Source organism: Pipistrellus hanaki (assembly GCF_964339955.1).
Source record: "Pipistrellus hanaki genome assembly, chromosome: 1".
NCBI lineage: Eukaryota > Metazoa > Chordata > Mammalia > Chiroptera > Vespertilionidae > Pipistrellus > Pipistrellus hanaki.
The window spans coordinates 62676528-62703343 of record NC_140503.1 but is presented as its reverse complement, the minus strand read 5'-3'; the positions used below and the strand labels follow the sequence as shown (position 1 = coordinate 62703343).

Below are 26816 nucleotides of genomic sequence, written 5' to 3'. Positions count from 1 at the left end.
GCCCCCAGGAGGAGGCGCTGACGCAGCAGCGTGGAGCCCGGGAATTGAGCGCCCCCGGGGGGTTCCAGCCGCCGGATTCCAGCCCGGCTGGGGCCTGCGGGCGCCCAGAGCCGCGCCGTCCGCGCCGCCGTCCCGGTGAGCCACGGGCTGGGGGCGAGGAGGGGGGAAGGGGCGAGTGGGCAGGAGAGAAGGAGCCAGGGAGGCGGGCGAGTGAAGGGGAGATGACCGGCCGCCCGTCAGCGCGCCCCGCCGCGAGCGCCGCGCCGCCGCCCCCGCCGGCCCGGGAAGGGACGGACGGACGGACGACGCGAAGCAGGTGCGGCCGCCCGCTCGCTCGCGCCGCCTCCCTCCCCGGGGTCCGGCGCCACCGTCCCGCCATCGGGGAGCGCGGCACGCTTCGAGGTGACAGCCCCGGGGGCCTTCGGCTTCGATGGTCGGGGGCGGGGTGGGTGGCGGCCGCGGGGTGGCAGCTCGGCCGTGCGGCGGTGGCGCGGGCGTCCCGGGCCGCGGAGGGCGGGCGGGAGGACGCCGGTTGTTTCCTCGCCGCTGCGTAGCCGGCTCGCCTCCGAGTGCGCGGGCGGCGAGGCCCCGGCCCCCCCGCGCCGCGCCCCCTTCCCCCGCCGCGCCCCCTCCCCCATCGCGGTCCCCGAGGCCGGGGGCCGAGGCCGGGGGCGGCGCCGCGGGACCGCCCGCTCCGGGCGGGGGGCGCTCTCCCGCGCCGGGAGCCGGCCGGCGATTGCTGGGTGGGGGGCAGGGGTGGGGGCCGCGCCGGGGCGGGCGCTGGTGTAGACCCGACCGGATCGGACTGGGAGGAAGGGAGGCGCCGAAGACGGAAGGGAACCGGTTCGAGGAGCGAGTGTGGGCCGCGGGAGGCCCGGCGGGGACCGTGCCGAGCGGCGGCCGAGTCCGAGGTGGGGCGGAGGGATCGAAGTTGTCAGACCGCCTCCAAGTGACAGCGGGACCCCGTGCTCGCGGCCCGGCCTGGTCCTGCCCGGCCCGCCGCGCCGCCGCTCCTCCGGGGCCGGGTCAGGTCGGGCCCAAGGGGCCCGCTCGGCGGTGAAGCGCCGGACAAAGGCGGCGCCGGAGCGGGCGCAGGTGGTGGCGTCGGGGAGGGGAGCGGGTCCGGACGACCCACCCCGAGGGCCGGGCGACAGGCCCGTGCTCTGCCCCGGGGCTGCGGGGGGCCGGGGTGCCGGCCGGGAGGAGCCGTGGCACTGGCTCGCCGCCCAAGCCGCGGGTCGCCTGGAGGTTCTGGGAAGAGTGGGGGTCGACCCGGTCGGTCCGGTGGGCCTGGCAGGTAATGGCGAGGTTGCTGAACTCGCCTAGGCAACAGCCCTTCAGCCTGCCAGGAATGAGGCTTTCAGCAAGCCGCCTGCCCATGGGCAGAGGGTTAGTCCCACCTGGGACATCTCCCACTCACCCATTGTGGACAGTTTTAAGAGGACAGACCTCAGTTGCATTGAGGACTAGGAGACACCCTCCAGATGTACTCCAGCAATCCATCTACAGCTGCTTTCAGCACTTTTTTTTTTGCCAAAGAAGGTACCCACATAGGGAAATGAAAAGCTGTTTATAAACCTAGGCAGAAATTTAGTGATTAAATAAAAAAGGCTTCCGATCCCTTTTCTTTGTGCCACCTGAGGGACTTCACTTCCTACTTTTCTCCATCTCATGTGGTCTCCAAAAGGGCCCCAGAGGGACGACATGTCCTGGAGGGACAGCCCTGCACTTGGCCAGCTGGAGGACACTTGGGAACCAGTGGCTTAAGCTGTGAGTTCCTCTGACCCCACCAGTGACCATCTCTAAACTAGATGCTGTTTTCCCATTTGTAAAAACCCACTCAGAGCTCCCCTCACGTGGTCCCAAAGTGGAAGATTTGGGAACGCAAAGACAGGCTCGGGGTGTTTAGAATGCAGACTTTTGCTGAGAATCTGGGTTTGAGTCCCACCTCAGATAGGTGTTGGTTAAGAGCTGCTCCCAGCTGTGGTTGGCTGTAACCTCACTCTGCCTCTCAGCCTTGCTCAGTATGGGCATGGAGTTAATTTATGCCCACTCTCCATCTTCCCCAGGAGGGTCTAGCCCCCAGCCTGAGTGAAGTTGAGGCTTGTGGGATGAGATGCGTTACCTCATGTGAGAGATTAAAGTTTGTTCTGAGATAATTTAATTGCATGTCTAAGATTCAGAAAACGATGAAGGCCCTTGTGCCTGCTCTGGAGCTATACAGTATGCGATTTCTTTTGGTGGCAGTAAGGGGAGGGTAACCTGGTCTGGCCACTGGATGTAAAGGGTGATTAATGGCCACAATGTGGTTTTCCTCTTCGACAGGCTCTTCCCTGACAGGAGTCTCATGTCAGTCAGCTCGTGTCCAGGAGGGTTTACCCTGGAGAGGTTAGCCAGTGAAGAGTTTCTGCCTTTTATATCTCCCTCCCTTTCTTCCTTTCTGTTGTCCTGCTGTTCCCATGTCAGACCGTGTTGTCATGGCCTCCCTTTTCCCCTAGCTTCCTCTGGTCCATCTGACCAAGTCTCTCCACAGCTGCTAGGTCCTTCTTCCTAACGCACCTCTTCCCGTCACTCCCCTGTCCAAGGACTTGCAGTGGCTCCCATTTCCCTGCAGCCTGATCCCTGACAGTTTCCCTATGACTCTCCGCTAGCCACATCGTCCACATTTATCTTCCTTTGCTCCTGCTGCTTTCCACAGTTGTCCCCAGTGAAGAGCCCTTTGCCTGCTCTCCTCCAGCCTAAACGCTACACTCCTTCCTCTCCCTGTCACTCAGACTACTCCAGGCCAGTCTTGAGTATTAAGTGTGTGTGTGTGTGTGTGTGTGTGTGTGTGTGTTGTGCCCCTGTAGAGTGCTATTCCTTTTGTTGAATGAGTAAAGGCAGTTGACTGCTTAGTTGGGTGGGAACAGACGGAAGCCTCCCCTTCTGCTTTCCCAGCCATGCGCAGTGTGGAGCCCTTCATGTGGTTTCCAACCTTTTCCGTCAAAGGTTTATAGAGGGGCGTCTTTGGGATGCTTCAGCATGGGGAACAAATGAAGTTTAGCTGTTTCTGATACTCTGGCTGGTGAAGAATCTGTCATGGGTTGCTCACATGATACCATATAGATATGAATTAGAAAAAGACTATAATCCTGTTTTTCTCCTACCTCACCAGGCCATTCCCTTCACCCGGCTTTGCTGCTCTTATGCAATCTTCCTGTTGTCCATGCTAAATGAATCCATATGTTTTATCTCTTCTCAAATCCTGGGTGTAAATAGGGAGAAAACAGGGTTCTGACAACAAAAAAGAAAAGGATTCCTGGGTATGACTCATGGATGGGACTCTGGGCACTGGTGTTGGAAGAGGTGTTTATAGGGGCATTGCTGACATGGGAGGTAGGGTTAACCCCATACTGGACCCCTCAGAAAGGAGAGCTATGATCCCAGCTGTCTCAGAACTTCAGTTTTTGTTTACCGTCAACCCTGGACCATGGGGGAAATGGGAATGAGGATTGGTGACAGTTTGAGTCTAGACATTGAAAAAATAAATTCTGTATCCATCCCCTTTCCCCAAAACCTCCCTTTTGTGCCCCAGTTTGATGATTAATGGACCAGCATTTCCCTTCCAAGCTGGAAGGTTACCCCTCACAGTTGCCATGGCAATGTAGACCGCTCCCCGTCAATTAAAAAAAAAAAAATTTCTACTTCTCTCCTTGCTTCTGTAGCAGGAGACAAGCTACCTTAGAATGTAGTTCCTGGGCTCTCTCCTCAGCTACTTAGGCTATTTTTGCTGTGTGTTCTAGAATTTATCCCCTCCTCCCTTTCTGGGGTTTTCCTTAGTTTCTTCACCCTGAGCAAATTGTGCCCCTCTTAGGTCCCACAAACCCTCAAATCATTCTATGAAGAAGCAGAGAAAATTAATTTGCCATGCAAATGAAAAACAAAAACAAAAACAGAAAGAGCCCTCTTCTAACTTTTTCTTTGGGGTTAAAAAAAAAAACAACCCTCTACACCTTCTTTGGTCTATAGGGGTATAAGTTGGGGAACACTTTGACATCCATAAAGGAAGTTTCCGTAAACCTGAAAGGAATTCAGCTTCCCAAAATACTTACTTTACATTGGCATTCCATTGGGAATTTTCAATTTATGTATTTTCATTCATCTCTACCTCTCTGTCCCAGTATTCAGGAGGACTTGTGTGTTTTTATTTTATCTGTTCTTATTCCTCTTGGCCTTGCTTAGGCAACATCTGGCCTCAGTGCCCTGTTGCAAGGTGAGTCATTAAAGAGAAAAAAATCTTAAGGGAAAAATGTCTCTGGAATTGAGAAGTAGCCTGTGTTGAACTAAGGCTGCCAGCTGAAGCTGCCAGGTTTATAGAGCATTATACAGACAGCCCCAACATTAAAGGGCCTCCTTTTTATGAATGGGTTGGGAAGAATGTAAATAAAGCAGCATCTCTCAATGGGGAAGCATTTTACATAAGCAGCACTACCCCAGTCTAAGTATTTATGGGCATTGCTAGCACAACCTGGCAGGACTCTCTTGTTTTGTGAACTTGCTGATGTGCTTTAGAGGGGCGAGGAGAGAGTGCTTTGATTCTCAGGGCAGACCCAGCACTCCTGCTCCGCAGGTCCCTGGCCTTGACTTGATAGGCCAGCTCAAGGCTAGAAGTGCCTGTTCACTCTGAAAAGATGGGAAATACAGAGTTTAATCAAAAGTTCGTGATGATTGAAAGCACTGGCTCTGACGCCTGGGGTCCTGAGATTCTGCAGTTCCTGACTCTGTGCTGCTTCAGTCTCCCCAGAACAGGGGACAGAGAGGACCTGGATGGTGAAATCTGGGCTGGTTTTATGGGAGGCACCTAACTGGAGTAAAATGGACTGGTTTGAATTTCAGTTTCTTTATGTTTCCCCTGTCCACCTCCTGGTACGGCCACTAATGAGCAGTAAACTGGCTCACAGGGAGGAAGAGCAGTGGCAGCTGGCCCGCTCAGGACCAGACGAAGAGCTGCTGAGCACCAACGGGCCCTGGGTTTCACTGAGGGGATTGGTACCTGCCTTAGGCAACTTGGTCTAGAAACTTGGGCATGGGAGAACTGTGGGTTTGATGAGCAGGCCTCAGGGCAGTCCTGTCCAGGACTTCGTGTTGTGTCCTGTGAAGGATTTTCATCCAGATTGCATCTTTCCCAGTGTGATACACCTACAAGGGTGGTTGGTTATTCACCCGATTCAGTGTCCCCCCCCACACACCCAAAAAGATAAAAATAACTGTCCTTGAGGTCCTCTGCAAGCCTGATCTACCAGGAATAAAAGAATGGGTTTGTCTCTTAGCCTCTCTGAGATGTAAAATGGAAACTTTTTTCCACGGCACCATGGCCAAGTTATCTGAATGAAAAAAATGACGAGTGACTTTTCTTGATTAACAGGATGGATGCAGGCTAGAACTTGGGTTCTACATCTTCTTTCTCCCATCAGTTTCTTTTTTTAAAAAAATATATTTTATTGATTTTGTACAGAGAGGAAAGGAGAGAGATAGAGTCAGAAACATCGATGAGAGAGAGAGTCATTGATCAGCTGCCTCTTGCACACCCTGTACTGGGGATGTGCCCGCAACCAAGGTACATGCCCTTGACCGGAATCGAACCCGGGACCTTTCAGTCCCCAAGCCGACGCTCTATCCATTGAGCCAAACCGGTTTCGGCTCCCATCAGTTTCTTTAAGAGATTTGGGAGGAGGTGCTTCCCTGGTCTCAGTTACGGCAAAGTGACCTGTTGCATTTCTGCTTTTTGTGACCCAGAGTGGTGTTGACTGCTCCTACTTCCAGTCCACCTCCACCCTCCCTCGATGCTGCTTTCAGTTTCCTGCCTGCCGAGGAGAAGGGTGGACCACACTTAGGCCCTTCTCCAACTGCAGCTACCTGTCTAAAATGTTTGGGGGAATTTCAATTTATTACTCATATTCTTGTTTGGACAAGTAGGGTAAAGGTGAACTCTCCATTTTTGGAGGACCTTCATAGAAATCATGGGAAAGGTGTTAGGGTGCTGCTTGGTGCCAGGATAGCCTGACGAGTATGCCCGAAGGGAAGGTTCATATTTCTACTCTGGACCCTCCTCAGAAGTGGCGGGTGTCCCCTGTTGTGTGCCAGGAGGGGTTCACACAGTTTGGACATAATGTAAAAAATAATTATAAAATTGATGAAATGAATGTAAGACATGATTTTCAGAGAAAATTGAAAGGACTTGGATTTATTCAGTCCCAAGGGAGGTGGCTAAGGGGCAGTTACTATGTCTTCTCACGTTAAGGTGGCTGTTTGGAGCATGACCCAATGTCAGTCTTCATTGCAGTTCAGACTGGAAGGATATTGTACCTGATTAATTAAAAGTTAGATGTGGGAGGGAACCCTGTAGATTTTTTTTGCTTTTACCATAAAATCAAGACAAGATGCTTTTGAAGCCTTTGCAAAGCCCTTTCTAGAATATGAAATGGGTTTGTTTTCAAAGAGTGCAGGTAAGCCCTTGCCAGTTTGGCTCAGTGGATAGAGCATCAGTCTGCGGACTGAAGGGTCCCAGGTTTGAGTTCGGTCAAGGGCACATGCCTGGGTTGTGGGCTCATTCCCCAGTGTGGTGTGTGCAGGAAGCAGCCGAGATCAATGATTCTCTCTCCTCATTGATGTTTCTCTCTCTCCCTCTCCCTGCCTCTTTGAAATCAATAAAAAATATATATTTAAAGGGGGCATGTAAGAATTTATTGGGATCTTTGAGAGCAGACTTTTCTGTAGAAACAGTTTATAAAATTATGTTTATGTCTGTAGCTCCCCAATGCAATTTAATTGGAATACACCTTCAATTCTTTTGTGATGAAAATCTAGGAAAAACTATTAATGTGTTGATGCCAATAATTAAAATAGCACAGAAAAACAAAATTGAATTTGCAAGTTGAACTTGAATGTTGGTCTGTGGCCCAGCAGCTATCCTCTGTTGCAGAGGTGGCGTACAGAAGGCAGAAGAATTTGCCTCTCTCTGCCACTGTTTTCTCCTTTTTCAGATGGGTAATAACTGTCCTGTGAGGACAAATGAGACTGAATGTGATGTGCTTAGCTGGCGGCAGGCGCATAGTGAGTGCTTGGCAAACATGAGCCATCCTGTTATTCCTGACGCCTCTGGTGGATCAGGAATTCCCTACCTTGCACACTTAGGGGATTCAGGAATTGAGAATGCTAACTCTGGTTCTTTGCTACTGAGTTCATCTTAATATTCATGACATTCTTTGTCTTGATAGAATTGTGCCTTCAGCACCAACCTTGTTTTTTTAATGGTTTGGGATAAGAAGTGAATGAGGTCCCTGGCCTTGACTCATGGGACAGCTCATGGCTAGAAGTGCCTGTTAACCCTGAAAAGATAGCTGGGTAGGTTGGGAGAGAGATGAAAGAGGGTTGTGCAGTGTAAATATAAGAGATTTCCTGAAGTAGTCCTATTGAACATTGGCTTACACTGAAGAGGCTCACGGGAACAGGGGAAAGTTTGAGGGTCAGAGTTTCTTGTCCTAGGCTCCAAATGATGCCATTAGTCGAGAGTAGAAATATTATATGGGACTAGAGACTCAGCGCACAAAATTTGTGTGCGGGTATAGTCCCTAGGCCTGGCCTATGATCAGGGCCATCTTCCCAGCTGCCCACAGCTGGCCGCGGCCCCTGCCAAAACCCTGGGTCGGTCCCCTTTTGCCATAGGGTGATCAGTGCCTGATGGCCGGGGGAAGGGACTGAGAGGTCAGCTGTTACTGCCCGCTCACCAGCCCTGCCACCGCTGCAGGTTGCCCTGTGTGTGGGGCTACTGGAGCCTGCCTAATCACCCTAACTGCTCTCCTGCCAGCCTGATCACCCCTCACTGCCTTTGCCTCGGCCCGGCCATGATGGCTTTATCCGGAAGGACATCTGGAAGATGTCTGTTCAATTAGCATATTACCTTTTTATTAGTATTGATGAGACACGTGGGCAGCCAGCTCTTCAATCATTAAGTTCTTATTAAGTCCTGTGGATGGGATTTAGTGGTAAGGAAAACAGAGCCTGCCTGTCCCCATAGAGCTTAAATCCTAATAAGGGTGGCACTAATAACTTAGTTAATTAGTTAGGTGTAAGATACTCAGTTGGTAGGCTCTGCTTTGTGGTTCTGCTGGTGCTGGTGGAGCATTGGGAAGGCCTGTCTTGGGTCTTGTTCCTCAAGGCTGGTTGATTCAGGAGGTTAGCACACCTGCTGGAGATGCTGAGGCAGAGCTCCCATCTCTGCCTGGCTGGATAGTTTCTTCTGTCCAGGACAAGAGAACACTTCCAGTCTTGGCAAGCCTTCTTAGAAATCTAAATTGTTAGTTCTTGGAGTCTCCTGGTGGTTAAACCAACACATGTCCTTTGCCACTCCTGGGTATGGGCCTGGAGCAGGCTGGTGAGCTATGTGTTCTTTGAAGGATGGTGCATTAGTAACATGAGGTTTCCACTTGATTCTGCTGAGAGCTGTTGCTGAACTTTGGGGAACCCAGCCCTATTTCTGTTTTATTTACCCCACATTGTTAACTGCCCAGAACAAATGGGTCTTGCTTCAGGAGGGGATTTGCTTCTGGCTCAGCCTGGGCACTGCTGAGTCTGGGTGGGAGGGGCTGAGGAAGCTTAGCCTGGGCTCCCTGTCCCCCTCCTGAAATGTCTCACGGAACCAGCAGGACAGACAGAGTCTGAGGAAGGGGCATTTGTCTCCTGCCTCAAAAAGACTTCCGCTTTTGTCTGTTGCCCCTTCCTGCATCCAAATGTTTGTGAAGCCAATTTCTTAATGCTGCCCACTCCCTACTGGGCTTTTGTTCCGCCAGTACACCTGGCATGAAGGAGGCTTCTGTCTGAATGAAGTTCTGGCTCAAGTGTGCCCTCTGTGAAGCTGCAGTGGAACGAGAGCTCTCCACTGAGTTCCCAGCACTTCATCACAGTCCCTGCACACTCTCTTGTCCTCTGTCTTCCTACCAGCCCAAAGTTCCCAATTTCTTAGTTTTTTTTTGTGTATGTGTTTTTGTTTGTTTGTTTGTTTTTTGCATGTTTCTTTTGCATTTTTCTTTCAGCACTTAACCTAATACTTGAAATATAGGGGGAAAGAATGAGCTTGTATTGAGTACCTTTTGTATACCAGGCACTCTGCTAGGCACTTGACACATTCTTATTTAACTTGATCCTCATAACAACCTCGTTGTGCAGACAAGGAAGCCAAGACTCAGAGAAGTTCAGTTCATTGGCCAAGCCCACTAGGATTAGCAGCAGCACCCAGAGGATTCCAGCAACATGTGAGCTTTGTCTCCACTGTGCTGAGCCATGGCAAGTGGTCAGCGAATGTTGGCTGACCTAGCAAAGGTCACAGAGGTGCCATGGGCCTGGGACTGAGCCGCGGTGCTCTGGCTTAGTTGGACCCACACCTGCAGGTATAGGTCTACCGCGGCCACATAGGAGCTGTGCACTGGGAAGAAGCTAGGGGAAGGCAGATTGCTTTAAGTAGGGGTATGTACCTTTAGAGAAAGCCATAAAGGCTAGCTTTGTACTGATTACTTCCTAGTTTGTCAGGTTGCAGGGGTCTTCAAACTACGGCCCGCGGGCCACATGCGGCCCGCAGAGGAGTCTGATCCGGCCCGCCAGGTTTTTTGGGCAGTGAGCGCAGCCGAGGTGTTACAGTAGGAATTAGTAGTTCATATAGTCCGGCCCTCCAGCTCTCTGAGGGACCGTGATCTGGCCCCCACTTTAAAAAGTTTGAGGACCCCTGGTAGAGTTTCTTAAAGCAGAGCACTGTTGTATGACTAAAATACAATGCTCTCTGCCCACTGTCCTAACTCAGGGGTGTGTGTATATCAACTTCTAGATCTGAGGTACACTGTCTCTCAGCCCACTATGTGTAGGAAGGACCTTGCCCTACGAATAGGGCACTGGCAGTTTCCAGTGAGAAGATTCCACCAACTCTACTGTTAATATACAGGAGTGGGCAAAAGTAGGTTTACAGTTGTTCATATGGAAAATACAGAAATTAATAAGATTAAACTGTTTTACTCACAACTGTATACCTAATTTTGCCCACCCCTATAGATTTATACTTAATTACTATTCTAACATAAAATGGGAGAGTCCACTTTATTATAATCGGAGCTAAAACTCCCTTCCCTCTCCATTAAGATTTGTGTTCCTTTCCAGCAGGGGTGGAGACATCTGCCCTGTGGGCTGTATAAGGACCAAGAAATCATTTGGTCTGGCCCTGCCACGGTATTAGAGGTGAGTTAATCAGATGTTTGACCAGCCCATAGAACATCGGCCTGTGGACCAAAGGGTCCTGGGTTCGATTCCGGTCAAGGGTACATACCTTGGTTGCCGGCTCCTCCCTGGTCCAGGCCCTGGTTGGGGCTCATGCAGGAGGCAATCAATTGATGTATTTTCTTAACATCGATGTTTCTCTCTGTCTTTCTCTTTTTCACTATCCCTAAAAATCAATGGAAGAGTATCCTCGGGTGAGGATTACCAAAACTAAACAAAAATGTTTGACCAAATAGAGCAGACTAATTTTCAAATTGATAATTTGTATGGGCTGTAAATGGTGTTATAAATATCCAAATGGCCCTTGGCAGAAAAAAGGTTCCCCACCCCTGCTTTACAGTTATAAGAGATGGGATGTCTGGTTTTGCATTTGGAGCCCGAGTTAGTGGAGGTTCTGAATACTTGGGTGCAGTTCTGGGCGTGTGTCTGGGCTGTCCTACTGGGATGGCCAGAGTGGACACAGGAGTAGGCAAAGACGGCCAGCTGCACCCAGACCCCACATGGTGTGGGTATAGATCTTCCCAACCGGGCTGCTCCTGTGTCACTGGGCTCCAGGGAGCCCCCGGTGTGAAGGGTGAGGAGCAGGTGGTCTGACAGGCTGAGCATAGGCTTGGTGCCTCTGGGAGAGAGGCTGAGCTCTTCAAATGGCTGCCAGACCTAAGGGCATCTATAACACTAGCTGAGTCCAGGGGGTTCAGGCCAGTTCTCTTTGGTTGGGAGCCCCTTGCTTCCTGCCCAGGTGTTTGTAGGATCCTAACCTGATTTCATGGTGAATTGAGACCCTGAAGTAGTGAGTAAGGCAGAATGGGCATGAGGAAGCTGGGGTTCTGGGGCAGTCAGATGGCGGAAACAGGCAGGATGCAAGCCCTCTGACCCCATTCCTGGGCCTTTAGCATCTGAGGAGCTCTTTCACTGTACATGTTTCCCAGTGTAGAGCTGTAGTTCAGGGTCTCTTGGGATACAGTTTTTGCCCCTGTGCTCTTGCTGTATTATAAACTGAACCTCCCCACAACTCACCCCACTGTGGATCCTGCCTGGGAAAGAAGCAGCGTCTCCATCAGTCTCTCAGGTTGACTCTTGGGTGTTTTCAGTGGACTAGTAGCGAAGCAGAGTTGAGGCGCAGCCTGATTTCCCACAGAGGAAGCTTGATTCCTGTGGGGAACCACTGAGGCCCAAGGCAGGCCTCCCTCTGTCTGTGGGTTTGGAAGCGGGAAGGATGTTGGTTCCTGCCCTTGTAGGTTTGTGCAGTGACTCTATCATCCTCACCATCACTCTTAAGTAAGGCTCATTTTGGTGTATCCTTTTTAGATGAGGAATCTGGAATTCAGACAAGGAAGTTGCTCTGAGGGCCAGAGCTGGCCTTTAAATCCAGGTCTGCCGGACTAAAAGGTTTGGTTCTTTTTACTCTACCAGCTCTTGGGGATACCAGCCACATCTCTGTACCTCACGTGATCATAAGAATTTCAGCAGCTTCACCTCTCTGTTTTTTCATGAAATAGCATCAACTAAATTAAAATGAACAGGAATCTGCCTTTGTGCTCTTGCCCTTCTCTGATAGAAGATTGAATGAACTCAGTGCTCATGAGAAAGTGTTATTCCTTCAGTAGGGGAGGGAGGTGATTCCAAGAGAGATTGCAGAGGAAGGCAATATTTAACCCAGTGCCAGTTCTGTGGCTTTAGGTATAATTGAGAGGTGGCTTGCGTCAGGGCTCTTCTTGGACCTTTCTCTGGTGACCAAGTGGGTCCTTATCTAACACCCTCTTGAATACACCCCTCCCATTAAAAATAAATAAAAAAGCCTGAAGGGCAAAATTTTTAAAAATTGAATGAGAAAGAGGGAGAGAAAGACACATCAATTTGTTATTCTAGCCGAAACCGGTTTGGCTTAGTGGATAGAGCATCGGCCTATGGACTGAAGGGTCCCGGGTTCGATTCCGATCAAGGGCATGTGCCTTGGTTGCAGGAGGCAGCTGATCGATGATTCTCATCAATGTTTCTGACACTCTATCCCTCTCTCTTCCTCTCTGTGAAAAATCAATAAAATATATCTTTAAAAAAAATTTGTTATTCCACTTATGCATTTATTGGTTGATTCTTGCATGTGTCCTGATCAGGGATTGAACCCACACCTTGGCATGTCAGGATTACCCTCTAACCAACTGAGCTACTTGGCCTGGGCCTGAAAAGCAAAATGTAAAATGCAGTGGATAAGAAAGGTTTCAGAAAGGGCAGTAGGGCAGAGCCCCAAGTCTGGGGGTGGAGGGTGTGGCCTAGAGCTGGGTGGTAAGTAAAGGGAGAACCTTGGCCAGGGCTCAGGACCTTTTCCTGCTTAGACCAGCCTCTGTTCTCTGGACCTGCCTGTTCAGGTTTTCCCCTCAGTCATGTCCTACAGGCCACACTTCTCCAAGCCTCTGGCCCTGCTTTGCTCACACCTTGGATGTGCTCCACCTGGCCGGTGAGGAATGGGTGCACAGTGCTGCTGAGGCTTGAGGGCAAAAGACCAGTCCTCCTCCCTTTCTGTTTCTGTGAAGATGGCTTTCCCTAGCAGACCCTTCTTTGACACTCCAGCTGGGCCTGATCTCCCCCTTGATTCTGAGTCCTGAAGTGCCTGGGGCTGAGATGGCTCTTTGGCTGTCTGTAGAGTACACTTGTGATTTTGCCCCTGGCTTGGGTGGCTCAGTTGGTTGGGCATCTTCTCATGCACTGAAAGGTTGCTGGTTCGATTTTTGATCAGGGCACATGCTCGGGTTGTGGGCTCCATCCTCAGTAGGGGTCATGCAAGAGCCAGCCGATTGATGTTTCACTCTCACATCAGTATTTCTCTCTCTCTCTCTCAAAATCAATAAAGTAATCAACCAAAGACCTTGTATGCATATATGTATTACCCATGGACACAGACAAGATGCTGAAGACCTGGGGTGGGCAGTGTTGGCGGGGGGGGGGGGGGGGGGGAGGGCATAAGAGGGTCAATGGGGGAAAAGGGAGAACATATGTAATACTTTCAGCAATAAAGAATATTTTAAAATCAATGAAAATACTTTCTAAAAAATAGAGTACACTTGGATTTTGGACTGAACATGTGGCTTGCTGGCCATCCTTCATGGTAGTTGGCTATTTGCTCTTCAGAGCTGGGAAAAGTCAGACTGGTTTTCTTCAGTCAGAGCTGGCTTGACATGATCTAAGTGAGTAGTGATATGCTCTGGGAAATCCCTCCTAGGAACCTTTCCTCAAGGGACCTGGACTGCCTGTGCCTGGGAGGACAGGGCTCCCAAGGGGAAGAGGGTAATGCTAAGAAAACCCAGGCACCCTGTCTCTTGCAGGTATAGAAGTTCCTGCTTGAGCTGGTGTATAAGTGGGAGGGGCAGGAGAGCAGAATTGGCAGAGCTGGAATGAGAACCAAGCCTACTGCTTTCCAGGGCCATCTTTCTCCAAGGAGTTGGGTCACCTCCTGCAGGCCAGGAGCCCCCTCCGCCCAGTTCCACCTGGGAAAGGCGGAAGCTGTAGCCCCAGCTTCAGAGCATGACTCACCCTCTCTCCTAGGTTTGGAGTGCATTGAAGCAGGCAGCAGAGACCCCAGCCTCTTCTCAGGGCGCTGAGTGACATTGCAGCCTTAGGCACCACATGAAAGTTAAGAGTTGTTTTGCAATGTGCCTTTGATGGCCTGGGGTGTTTTTAGTGGATGACAGAATCAAGGGAGGCTAGCAAGAGACTCTTATGCTTGATTTGGAAATGTGACACGTCCTCTATGATTTAGAGGCTTCCCTAGATAGTCAGCCAGAGAATCACGGCATCAGTATGGAGGGATTGGAGATAGAAGAGGGACTGGAGGTAGAGAGGGATACTCTACAGAGCTGGGGGAAAGCTGGGACAGACCAGTCACCCTCAATTAAGAGCTTTTTTGCTCTTTCGTTTTCCAGGCTTGAAAGCACCTCCCTGTGCTCCCTCTCCTTCCCATCTACCCCCTATTTGCTCTGTGTTTGTCCGTGTCCTTAAGGCCACGAGCCCAGGTGACCTCAGCCTCGGCTCCCTGCCATCGTCAGGCCTGACTCCTCTGGTAACTTGGGGCCTGTTTAGGGGCTTTGGTCCCTGCTCCACTGTGTGGTCTGTCACTGTCCTCCATCTCCAGGCCCTCTGGGGTTGGGAGAGGGCTGGGTCTAGGCTTTCCTAGGAAATACAGATGTCTTTCTCCTTGTTGCTGCTCCTCCACCTCTGGCACAGGGGTATCCTGCATTTGAGAAAAGGGCCCGTGAGTTATAAGTAACCGGGTGCTTTTAAGCACGAAAGGATACATTGCTAATCAGCATGCTGAGCAAACAGGGATGAGTGGTCACCATGATTAGAAGCAGGAGTCTAAAGGAGCCTAGCAGATGCTTGGGATTTTTTAGGACCTCTCCTGTCTGTGTTTCAGGAATGAATGGATTTACCTTCTGTGACTCTGAGGCATCCCTGGGGGTCTGGTCTCTGGGCAGTGGCAGGTTCCCCGCATTGTGGCCAGAGCAACCCTGGGCATGCTGTTCTCTTTTCCAGCTTTCCACGTTCTTTCTCAGGCACGAGGGACACTCATGCTGCCCGGGTTTTCTGAGCATTCTGTCTCAACTAGTACAGTATGTCTACAGTACAGTCATTGATCCTAGGACACTGGAGCTAGCCGGGAAGGGCTCTGGAATCAATCCCTGGGGGCCTCAGGCCTGGCTGGGACTTTCAGGGTTAAATCTTGGCCCAGCAGGAGTTCTCCCAGCTCCTGAGTTAGAGTGAGTGTGAATAACAATTACAATGGGAAAATAAAGCTGAAAAGCCTAAGTCTACTGGGTGGGGAGAGGGTTGCAGGGTGCCAAGGAGGGCAGAGACTAATTTGGCATCTTACTTGGCAGCACCTTGCTTTGGGTTGGGGAGTAGGTGAGGAGTAAGCCACTCAGTAGTCTATGACAACCAACAACTCCCCTCCCCACTACTCTATTGCCTTGGCCATAACAGCTTCTAGCACACACCTAGCTCTGGCCTCCCTCATTCAGAATGGGGTCCAGGCTGCCACAGGTATGTTGAGGATGGAAGTGTTTGAGAAGCAAATTTAGGGGACAGTGCCTGGGCATGGGCATTTTTTTGCTAGGGGCTCTGGGCTTGCAGAAGACCTGCAGGATAGGGCAGGATTAACAAGACGCTTCCATTAGCCCTGAGTTAGTTCTTCTCCATGATACTTTCTTTTCCCAGCTCTTAGTGGCTGTTGGAGGAGTCTTTAAAGATGTACCACACTAGTGTGTGGTCTCTATGTTTCCCCCAAAAAAATGCTGGCCTGGCCGTAGCTTTACTGACATTCCTTCCCTAGGCACTGGCACTGTTTAGGCTGACCTTCCCTGGAATCCCCTGAGTCAAGGTGGGTCTGGCTCCTAGGGCTGACTGAGACCTCCCCTGACCACCAACTCCTCAAAGCCAGACTTTTCCAGCAAGACCGGATTATAGCTGCCAGTTCTGCGTGCTCAGTATGCTCAGTAGGGCGCCTGCACACGCTGGACTCTGACTCATTCATGGCCCAGCAGTCAGCTTCCTCATCTCAACTCCTCACGGTCCATCTCCTTAACATCCTGTGGCCAATCTCAAAAGCCCTATCAAGGGGGAAAGGGTTAGTAATATTTTTGAAGAAATAGATAGACTCCCGCTACCCAAGCCCTCATCCTTGGCTCAATGTCTTCAGAGCCTCTTCCTGGCTAGAGAAGAGTAGCTAACTGAGAAAAACAATCAGAATTAAGAGCTTAGCCCCTAGTTGCTCCTATCTTCTGACCCTGGGGCCCTAGGCTAAAAGAAGAATGGGGCAGCTGGTTTGGCTCAGTGGATAGGGCTTCTGCCTGCGGACTGAAGGGTCCCTGGTTAGATTATGGTCAGGGCACATGCTCAGGTTGTGGGCTCAATCCCCAGTAGAGGGTATGCAGGAAGCAGCCTAACAATGATTCTCTCTCATCATTGATGTTTCTATCTCTCCCTCTCCCTTCCTCTCTGAAATCAATAAAAATATATTTTAAAAATAATAAAAAATAAAAGAACAGGGCAGCCATTCCTTGCACAGCTGCTGGTACCCTGACCTCATTGAACTTTTGCACTCTGAAAGAGGATCCCATGAAAATCCAGGCTGGAGATGGGGTGAGGGTAGGCCAGAGTTCCTGTAGGTGGGGCTGGATAGGCTGCAGTGGGGGGAAAGCAGGGCAGGGCGGGCTTTTCTCATTGCCTTCCTCTGTCCTGCAGATTGGAGGTACTTCATGACACACACTCGGAGGAAGTCCCTTCCCATGCTGAGTTCGGGCCCCATTGGCCGCCGGGAGCCCCTGCAAATGGAAGGCAGCAATATGGAGCAGGGGGCAGAGGGTATGGACCCAGGCATGCCTGAGAGCCCAGGGCACCCCACAGGGCGCCGCAAGAACTACCCACTGCGTAAGCGTCCCCTGGTTCCTGAGAAGCCCAAGGCCTGCAAAGTGCTGCTGACCCGCCTGGAAAATGTGGCTGATCCACGGAGTGCAGATGAGGCTGATGAGCTGCCCCCCGACCTTCCCAAGCCCCCCAGCCCGGATCCACCCAGTGAGGACACTGGCCTCACCCAGCCCCGCAAGCGGCGCCTGGCCTCCCTCAATGCCGAGGCCCTGAACAACCTGCTGCTGGAGCGAGAGGACACCAGCGGCCTGGCGGGCAGCCGCCGCAGCCGAGGGGGAGACCACCACCACAGTGGGGACCGGGACAGGGCCGCTGGAGGCTTGTCTTCCAAGAAGCGGCCACGACTGGAGGACCGCGGAGGAGAAAGTCGGGATCTGTCCCCAGAGCCAGCACCGGATGAAGGTGCCCGCCGAGATGGTGACCTAGCTCCCAAGAGGCTGGCCAGCCTGAACGCAGCTGCCTTCCTAAAGCTGAGCCAGGAGCGGGAGCTCCCCCTGCGGCCACCTCGTGCCCACCCAGAAGCAGACAGGCGCTCCACTGAGCCACCAGCACCGAAGGTTCTGAGGCCAAAGTGGGCCAAAGTCAATGGCAAGAACTACCCCAAGGCCCAGCAGGGGGTTGGCTCTGGGGAGGCTGCAAGCCCACCCAGCTGGCAAGGGTGCCCTGAGGAGCCATGGTTATCTGCAACCCCTCGTGGACCATCCAACCAGCTACCTTACCAGCCCCTGAGCAAGGCTCTGGAGAGCCCCTTAGGGCTGCGCCCCCACTTGCCCCTGCTGATGGGTGGACAGGCAGCCCTGAAGCCAGAGCCTGGGCGCCCAGGAGAGGAGTCGCCTGCCCCCAAGCAAGAACTGCACCAGCCCTCTTTTCCTACAGCCCAGCTGTCCCTCCTGCCGATGCCTGGCAACCCCGCCGACAGTGGGCTGTGTGGTCGGCCTGAGCTCACTGCGCTAGGCAGCTTCTACCTGTATTGCAGCCAAGATGGGCTGCAGTGTGGGGGCTACGCCCCATGCCCCATGCTTCCCGAGGGCAAGCTGTCCCCAGTGGCTGCACCTACCGAGGGGCCCCTTGTGGCCCCGAGCTCAGTGCCTGCGGGCACCTCTTTCCTGCACCCTCCCTGGGGCTCTCACTACTGTTCCAGCGAGGATGCTGAAGTGAATGGCTATAGCATCTGTGAAATGTTGCCCCCTTCTCTCACCCACATTGGCACTACCTGTGGCGGCTGTTCCTACAAAATGCCTTTTGCAGCAGGTAAGCCTTCCTGAGGACGGGATGTACCAGAGAGTCTGAGACACAGTGTCCCAGGAGCGTGGGCTGTGGGCTCCTTGAGGTATTACTGCATGGGAGGCAGGGGACTTAGAAAGGGGAGGACTTCCCTCGTTTTGTGTCCCAAGCCTAGGAACAGTTCCAGGAAAGGGGCCAGTGTTTAGCTTTTAGCAGCCCTGCTCTGTCCCCACTGTCTATGGAGAGATTTCTTGGCCTGACAGCATTGGCTGCCATAGGTAGCATTGTCATGGTGGAGGGGTCAGGAGGGGCCTCTTCCCTCCCCGTTGGGATTGCCAATCTTAGACTCTGAGTAGCAAGTTATTAAAATGAGGGCTTTTGCCAAATTGTTTCTATGTCCCTTCTGTCCTCCTTGAAGAAAGCTAGAATTCCTTACTTTCCAGGAGCCCAGACCATCTGCATGCCAGCCAAGTACAGCATTCATAGAAAGGATAGGAGTTACAAGGTCCAGTAGGTGATGCCAGCTGCAGTAGACCAGCTTTACCCTGGCTACACAGGCTTTGAAAGAGAAGAAGTGCCCAGACTTAGCATCACCTCGCTAGGGGTGGATAGGGTGGGCACACTCTAAGAACAGACAGAGTTCCTGGCACTGACAGGGTGTTCTCAGGGCCTGTGGCTTTGGTGTCTGCCTTCCTGGCAAGACCCGGACACCTGAGAGGCTCATGATGCAGCCGATGAGACACCCCCACAGTGATCTCTCTCCCCCCAAATTGGCAGGAGTGTCCTCACATACCTCTCCAGGCTCCCTTCCTGGCTCCTGAGTGGAACAAGGTGATCAGAGCCATCCTGGCTGGCAAGTTGGCCCTGCGCTGGTGAAGTGAGAGGCCAGGCCTTCCCAGGCTTCCCCTCCCCCACGCCCTCTTGTAGGGGGTCTATAAAACAACTTTATAGACCAGTTCACTCTGGCCAGACTGGTTGTTTCGGCTTCTGGTGTGAGTTGGAGTTCTAAGAAATGAGAACAGGCTTCTTCTCGAGCTTTTTCTTCTCTTTTGGACTACTTTCCAAGTCTAGACACCTAACCTGGGGACCCAAGGTCCTTACCGTCTTGTCCTGGGACTGTGTGTAAGCACCATGTGCCAGGCACTGTTCCAAAGCACTTTACAGATGGGAGGCCATGTGGCATGTAATTGAGCATAGACTGCGGAGTCAGACTTAGAGTGAAATGTTGTCTCCCACTTCCTTAGTCACGTGACTGGGACCAGCCAATAACTATTCAATGTCCCAGTTTCTTTAATTGTAAAATAGGAATAATGGTACCTGCCTCATAAGGTTGTTGTGAGGGTGAGGTGAGTTAACACATTGATAAGAAAAACACCTAGAACAGACTACACATTTGCAACTACTATTGCAAGGCACTGAGAGGTCAAGTGACTTGCCTGAGGTCACACAAGCGTCAGGTTTGGGATTCATATCCTGAGCTGTCTGATTCTAGCTCCTCTGCTCCTAAGCATGTGGAAGCCTTAGAAAAGATTAATTCACAGCTAGAAAAGCTAGTCCCATTATCCACCGAGTTTCTTCTTTCAGGTTAGACGGGGAGATGGAGATGTCTGTGGCCCAGTCTCCAGGGCCAAGAAAACCCTAGTCACTCTGACAGTCTACCTTAAAGGCCCCTGACTCAACTTGTCACCTCAGTAGCCTTTGGGTTCACACTTAGAATTAAAATAGAAGCAGGCTCTGAAAGCAGAGAGGCCAGGGTGGGGTTACTGCTTGTCCTTACTTGTCCTGACCTTCTTTCTCCTTTCCCAGAAGGCTGCAGGTCCCTGGGCCAGCTGGAATTTCCTCTTCCAGAAGCTGGCCACCCCGCCTCACCTGCCCACCCGCTCCTGGGATGTCCTGTGCCCAGCGTGCCACCTGCAGCAGAGCCCGTCCCTCATCTTCAGACACCCACCTCAGAGCCTCAGACAGTAGCCCGTGCATGCCCTCAGAGCGCCAAGCCTCCGAGCGGCTCCAAGTCAGGTTTACGCACAGGCTCCAGCTGTCGGCACACTGTGAGGAGCAAGGCTGCCCGCAGGCCCAGCCACCCCAAGCAACCGCGTGTCCAGCGCCCACGCCCACGCCGCCATCGCCGCCGCCGCACTAATGGCTGGGTACCTGTTGGGGCTGCCTGTGAGAAGGCTGTCTATGTCTTGGTGAGCACCCACTCTTAGCTGATGGAGGAAGAGAGGGTGATATTGGGGACATAGGGCTTGAAGTGAGTCGCGTCTCAGGAATCCTGGCTCTAGCTACTCTGAAAGGTGACAAGGGCCTCCAGCTCTCTTGTGTTCCAGGAACCAGTCATGTTGGCCCAGCCTGCTTCCTTATCCTGTACCTGCACCTCGGGGAGGTCAGAGGATGCACACAGACACATGTGGCTGCCATCTCTGTCTCTGACTCTTACGGAAATTATCTGAAGTGTTTTCATCTCTCCTTCCTGCTCGGGCTGTCCCTTCTATTCTGGATTTAAAAATGGAGGACTTTCATTCATCCAGATGGCTCACTTGGTTGGAGCGTTGTCCTGTACACCGAAAAGGTTACGGGTTCGATTTCCAGTCAGGGCACATTCCTAGGTTGTGGGTTCAATTCCCTGTATGGGAGGCAACCATCAATGTTTCTCTCTCTCAAATCAATAAAACATATTTTCATTTTCAGCCCTAACCAGTTTGGCTCAGTGGATAGAGCATCCGGCCTGTGGACTCAAGGGTCCCAGGTTCGATTCCAATCAAGGGCATGTACCTTGGTTGCGAGCACATCCCTAGTAGAGGGTGTGCAGGAGGCAGCTGATTGATGTTTCTCTCTCATTGATGTTTTTGGCTCTCTATTCTTATCTCTTCCTCTCTGTAAAAAAACAATAAAATATTTTTTTTTTAAAAAAGCAAAACATATTTTCATAGAGCCTTTTTGGATAAGTATGTGTATGGAAAACTTGGATAAGCAGGGAAAATGGGTGATATAAGAACATCTGGGATGATGAAAAGGATGTCGACTAAAATTTATTAAGCACTTCTGAAGTGCCAGAACTGTGCTAATTACATGCATTATCCACTTTCATCCTTACCACTACCCTATGAGGTACATAACCCCATGTTCCTATAATTGTCCTTATTTCACAGATGAGGAAACTGAGGCTTAGCAGTAGTTAAGTAATTTATCTAAGGCTGCACCACCTACAGTGGTGGTTGAAGGCCAAACCCAGACTATCCCATTAGGAAACTGGAGGACCTACCCAGTGCTGGGGATTGGAGTGAGAGAGTCGGTTATTGAGGTGTGATAGTCAGGGTGCAGCCCCACAAGTCTTTTTATATCATTGCTTTATTGCACAGGATGAACCAGAACCAGCCATTCGAAAGAGCTACCAAGCGGTGGAGCGACATGGAGAGACCATTCGAGTTCGGGACACTGTCCTCCTCAAGTCAGGCCCACGAAAGACGTCTACACCTTATGTGGCCAAGATCTCTGCCCTCTGGGAGAACCCTGAATCAGGTACATACCCCCCACTCTGCCTATATTTTGACCTGACACTGGTCTCCCGGTGTTTTTGGCACAGTCTGCCTTCCACTCATTCGGGGTCTGTCTGCTACTGAGGGTTACAGACTGACGGCCTTGTCGCTTAGGTTCGATCAGCTCATTAACCTTTCCAGCCACCAGAACCTGGGCACCTCTCCCTCTTCCTCACCTGTCATTGCTTTCCCTCCCCTCCTCCCCCTTCATACCTAATGGCATTCCAGGCTTCTGAATGCCAGGCTTGGCTTGAGGTAGAGGCTCAGCACTGGCCCAGCACTGAAGTTGGATGAGCCTCCAGGGCCAGTGGCCAGCCTGCCTGCTGAAGTAACTCTGGGTTTGCCAGCTCAGGCTATGACTGCTTCTCTTGTACCCCCAGGAGAGCTGATGATGAGCCTCCTGTGGTATTACAGACCAGAGCACTTACAGGGAGGCCGCAGTCCCAGCATGCACGAGGTGAGTTACCAGGCAAATGGGACGGGGAAGGCAGGGTTTGGCAGAAGGAGTGGTTGTAGCATAAGGAGTTGATGCGGGGCAGACAGCCGTGGGTAGTCAAGTCCCTAGACCCATTACCTTGGGTACCAGAGAACTTGGGGAAAGGCCTGGGTTTCAGCCTCTTTTTTCCAATTCATGTTTCAAAGGGTTAGGGCAGTGGTCGGCAAACTCATTAGTCAACAGAGCCAAATATCAACAGTACAACGATTGAAATTTCTTTTGAGAGCCGAAAACTAACTTCTGCACATGGGCCACAAAGTTTCAATTGCACTGAATGTGTGCCCGCACGTGGTATTTTGTGGAAGAGCCACACTCAAGGGGCCAAAGAGCCGCATGTGGTTCATGAGCCGCAGTTTGCCGACCACTGGGTTAGGGGAAGTGGAGTGGCATACCTAGCCCCCTTCGATGCTGTCTGCAGCATGAGAGGGAGGGGGAGAAAGACTTGTAAGGTTCCTTTGCTCTGGACCCAGTGGTGTGCTAGAAGTGGTAATACCCTCCGAGTGTGGTGCCTGTCCCCCACTCCCCGTCTGAGCCTGCTTTTACTCTCTCCCTCGGGGACTTTTTGGGAAGATGCACACTGACTCCCCCTCCTCCCCTGGTTGGGGGTTAGGAAGCTTAATGACGGGCTGGAGGGGGCACCTGGCTTCTCCTGTCCGCCCTCAGAATCCGGGAGGAATGCCTTGGGGTTCCAGGTGAGGAGCAGTTAGGCTCACATTCCAGGGAAGCCCCCCGGCTTTCTGGGCACTAGCTGGAGTGATCTCAGGTCAGGAGTCTCAGCAGAGGGGTTGGGGTTAATGTCCACTTTCCCCTGGAATTAGGTGCCTTTAACTCCGGTAACTGATCTCCTCTCTCCCCTTGAGTCTTTGCAGAATGAAGTCTTTGCATCGAGACATCAGGACCAGAACAGTGTGGCCTGCATCGAGGAGAAGTGCTATGTGCTGACCTTTGCAGAGTACTGCAGGTGGGTGGTGCCGTGTCTCTGGCTAGCCTCTGCCCTCAGACTCCTCAGGGCTATTTGGGGGCTGCCTGTGATCCCCAAGGGATCTCACTGGGCCTGACCTCCCAGAACGTGCTTCCTTACAGCCTGCTTCTGCCACCTAATATTTTTAGAAGAAAAAAATAGTTGCTTGTCTGAGGCAGAGTGGTTGGACAGAATTGGGGGTGGTTACAGTACGGCTCTCAGAAAACACCAGAGAGAATTGGCAGGTGGTCATGAGGGAGGCCCTGGCAGGTGTGTTTCCCCAGGGACAGACTGGCAGTTGGCAGAGTGGGTAGCCCCTAGGACAGGTGAGGAGGCCGCACCAGCCCAAGTGGGGGTCGAAGGCTACTTTCCAGCTCTCTGGGCAGGGTGCGGTGGGGAAGGGAAAGGGTGTCTTCCTGCACAGGTGGCTTTGTAAAGGTGATCGGTATGTCACTGCAGATTCTGTGCCATGGCCAAGCGCAGAGGCGAGGGCCTGCCCAGCCGGAAGACAGCACTGGTGCCCCCCTCTGCAGACTACTCCACCCCGCCGCACCGCACAGTGCCCGAGGACACGGACCCTGAGCTGGTGTTCCTTTGCCGCCACGTCTATGACTTCCGCCATGGCCGCATCCTCAAAAACCCCCAGTAGCCTCCTCCTGCCCGTGGGCAGGTGGGGCTCGGGGCAGGGGGCATTGCTTGAAGCACAGCACTTGGTTAAGGGGCCACAGGGACCCGAGGTTGCTAGCCTGTGGTTCTCTTGGGGGGAGGGCAAGGGCCCCTGGGGGTTCCGGGTCTTATGGGAGGGAAGGGGTATAAGAAAAGCATCAGAGCCCACAGCTTGGTCCAGGGTACCTCTCTGTGGTCCCTGGGCAGAGACTCCTGAAGAAGGCAGTCTTCCCTGAGGCTGGATCAGGCTTGAGGGACATGGGGCCCTGGGGGGAAGAGGAGGTCCTTCAGGAACCAGGCCCAACAGGCCACTCTATCCTCCTCTGGGCCCTTCAAGGGATAGTGGGAGCCAGCTTTACCTCACCCACTGTGTCCTGCTGCTTCCCCATCAGCCTGGGACCAGCCTCTTTCAGATTCTAGCACTGCTCCCAGCTCATTCCTTTGAGGCATAAAGAGCCAGAGTCTGGCTTCCAGAGCATTGACGTCCTCTTCCTGGATTCAGGGCCTTCCCCTGGCTTTCCTCCTTTGCCCCTGCAGTAGCCTCTGGTGCTGGGACAAGTTACCTGGCCCTCAGAGTCATGGGTGTCAGCTTCCTGTTCGCCACCCAGCAGGTCTGGCTTCCCTGAAGTTAACTGATCAACATGGGCTTTGTCATGTTGGGGAGGGCAAAAGGGAGCTAGGAGGGGTGGGGGACAAGGGGCAAGGAAAATTGCTACCTGATTTATTGAAGACTTTTCCTCTTGCCTTACACTTGGAGGTTCTAGGAAACCTCTTGCAGAACTTCACACATGACTCTTCAAGCTACACCCACCTGAAATCAAACCTGCCTTTATTACAATATGTTGTCATGAGTCCATTTGTATTGTCCCACAGCATAGCAGATCCAGCCCCAGGGACAGCCCCATAAGGCAGCAAGCTGGGCTGGGACCCCAGAATCTGGTAAGGCATGAGGTAGAACTGGGCTGAAAGGCTGTTCTCTCTGGCCCAGCCGCAGTCCCCAGTCTAGGTGAGGCTCAGGATGGCCCGGAGCTCCTGAGCCTTATCGCCAGGCAGTGAGCCCAGTGCTGAATGGAAGCTGTCAGTGTGCTGTTTGGCCAAGAATGTCAGGAGCAGCAGCAGTGCAGACTTGGTGCCTGGTGGGGTCTTGTCATCAGCCTGAATGAGGCTACAGATGTGCAGGAGCCCAGCAGCCACATCTACAAACCGGTCAGGGCTGCTCCGAATAGGAAGCCGAAGCGGTGCCCTGGGGTGACCACTCCTCCAAGTCCCCCTCCAGGGCCAGGGCGTGCGGCACCTGGGCTCTGGCTTCCTTGTGGGACGGGCCATCAGTAGGTGGGGGAGTGCCCCACAGAGACCACGGACACGATCATGTTGCTCCCATGCCGGAGGCCCACCGGCTTGGGGAAGTATTCCTGGCAGGGCAGCCCCTGTGGTCAGCAGCACACCCAGCCGAAGATGGCCCTGCGGAGTGTCTCCCAGGCAGCGCTCAGCAGGTTGGGGAACAGGCGGGAAACAAACTGGCCTGAGGCAGCACCCAGGCCCAGAATAGACTCCCCACCGCAAAGGACTTCTCTGCCGCTGTGCAGCCCCGGTTCGTCTTGCAGAGCAATAATGGCAAGGACCCAGCAAAGGGGGCAAAAGTGTCTTCCCCAGCCGCAGCTGCCAGGGCAGGAATGGCCTCACCAGCGTCCTATAGCAGCGTGGCTTCCTCAGCCTGGTCCTCGTCCTCCTCCTTAGTGCCCGGACAGGCTGTCTTCCTCTGCAGCGTGGCCTTGACCATGTGGCAGAGCTCCCTGACGCGCCGGGGGCTGCAATGTGAGGGTTCCCCAGCTGTCAGGGCCTCCAGCACGGCCATCGCCTTTGGGCACTCCCACTCCCCGTATGCTGCCTGCACGTAGGGCAGGACCACCTTGGCCAAGGTGGCCTGCAGAGCAGCAGCCTTGGGTTCTAAGGGGCAGCTTTGACGGGCCTTGTGCAGTCACAGCAGAACTGACCCAGAGCCTCGTGGGCTGCCTTGCACACACTCAGGTGAGGGCGCTTCAGAGCTTTGAGTACTTCAAAGATACTCTCCATGTAGGGAAGGGAGGCCACCCTGGTGTCCCCTTGCCCTGCCGCCCCTCACCCTCCTCTTTTGTAGATTGCACTAATTTACATCCCAGTGAAAAAACAACACTGAATCAGTCCACAGACCTGCTGAGCTGCAGCCACTCACTCTAGGAACTAAAGACCCCATTTTGTTCTTGTTGCCCAGGGGCCTGTTCTCACGCTGCTCCCCAGAGTCGATTAGGAGACTCGGCCCCCTGTTGTCATTTCCAGAACTAGGCCCTACTGTGAAGTTCTCTGTGGGAGGGCTGAAGCAGCCTGGTTCTTTCCTGTTTGTACCAAAGAGGAGCATGTGGGGAGAGGGAGAAGGGCCCTGTGTGGCTTGGGCCTGGTGCTGGGAGCCTGCTTGTGAGCACAGCCCTGGGGGCAGGAGCCAAGGAGGGCAGCACTGGATCCTTCACCCCACGCAGGGGCAGACACAGACCCAGCAGGCTGAGGAGGTAGCACTGCGTGAGGTCAGGCCAGGTTTGGAGGAGATGGAGATGAATCCTGAGAGCACTCCCAGCAATCCTGGCCCTCTGCTCTTCCTGAGAAAACTGGGCTGCTCCTGCTTGGTCACTGAGGTGGGGGAGACCTGGATGTCTGAGGTGAATTTACACAGGGAAAGCCCAAGCCCGAAGAGAAGGGACTCAGGTTCCCTTGAATAGAATAAGCTGTTTGGAAGAAGGCACAGGTCCAGGAGGGCTGTGCAGTAGGAGAGGTTGGCAGAGTAGGGGCTCTGAGGAGCCAGTCGCGGAGCCTGCTGATTCCCGGGGTGCTGGGCCCTTGCCACCTAGGAGCCCAGCCCCGCCCAGCAGGAGAAATCAAGGCCCTTCCTCCCAGGGTCTGCTACCCAGAACTTAAATGCTTTTGAAATCTCTTAGATGTGGAAATATTTTTTCGAACCTGAAAATGCAGCTGGTAGAATTTCGATGGAGCATAATTCATGTAAAATATATTTTAGTTGATAATTTTGTAAAATGCACTTTTTGTGTGTGTCGACCCTGGTTTCTCAGATCTGTATTTCAGTGTTTACAAGGGAGGGAGGATCTTTCCTCACCTCCCTTTTGACAGAGATTAGAAGTACTTCTTTAAGAAAAATAAATTTGAGAAATTGTATTGATTTAGAAAAGTA

The 26816-nt window shown here is 52.6% G+C and overlaps 1 protein-coding gene across 7 annotated transcripts; it reads left to right on the top strand.

Annotated features, from left to right (window-relative positions):
- On the top strand, positions 1–26816 carry BAHD1 (bromo adjacent homology domain containing 1). Of its 7 annotated transcripts, none has more exons than XM_084904575.1 (8): positions 5–135; positions 10183–10260; positions 16534–17967; positions 19747–20129; positions 21300–21459; positions 21857–21933; positions 22833–22933; positions 23393–26816. In XM_084904575.1, exons 3-8 carry the CDS (start codon positions 16548–16550, stop codon positions 23580–23582), a joined length of 2331 nt encoding a protein of 776 aa, XP_084760701.1. In that variant the 5' UTR covers positions 5–135; positions 10183–10260; positions 16534–16547; the 3' UTR covers positions 23583–26816. The 7 variants fall into 7 exon arrangements, with proteins under 7 accessions (XP_084760703.1, XP_084760700.1, XP_084760701.1 ...); XM_084904576.1 differs by having other exon boundaries at positions 39–135; positions 10186–10260; XM_084904577.1 differs by lacking the exon at positions 10183–10260 and having other exon boundaries at positions 1–135; positions 22842–22933.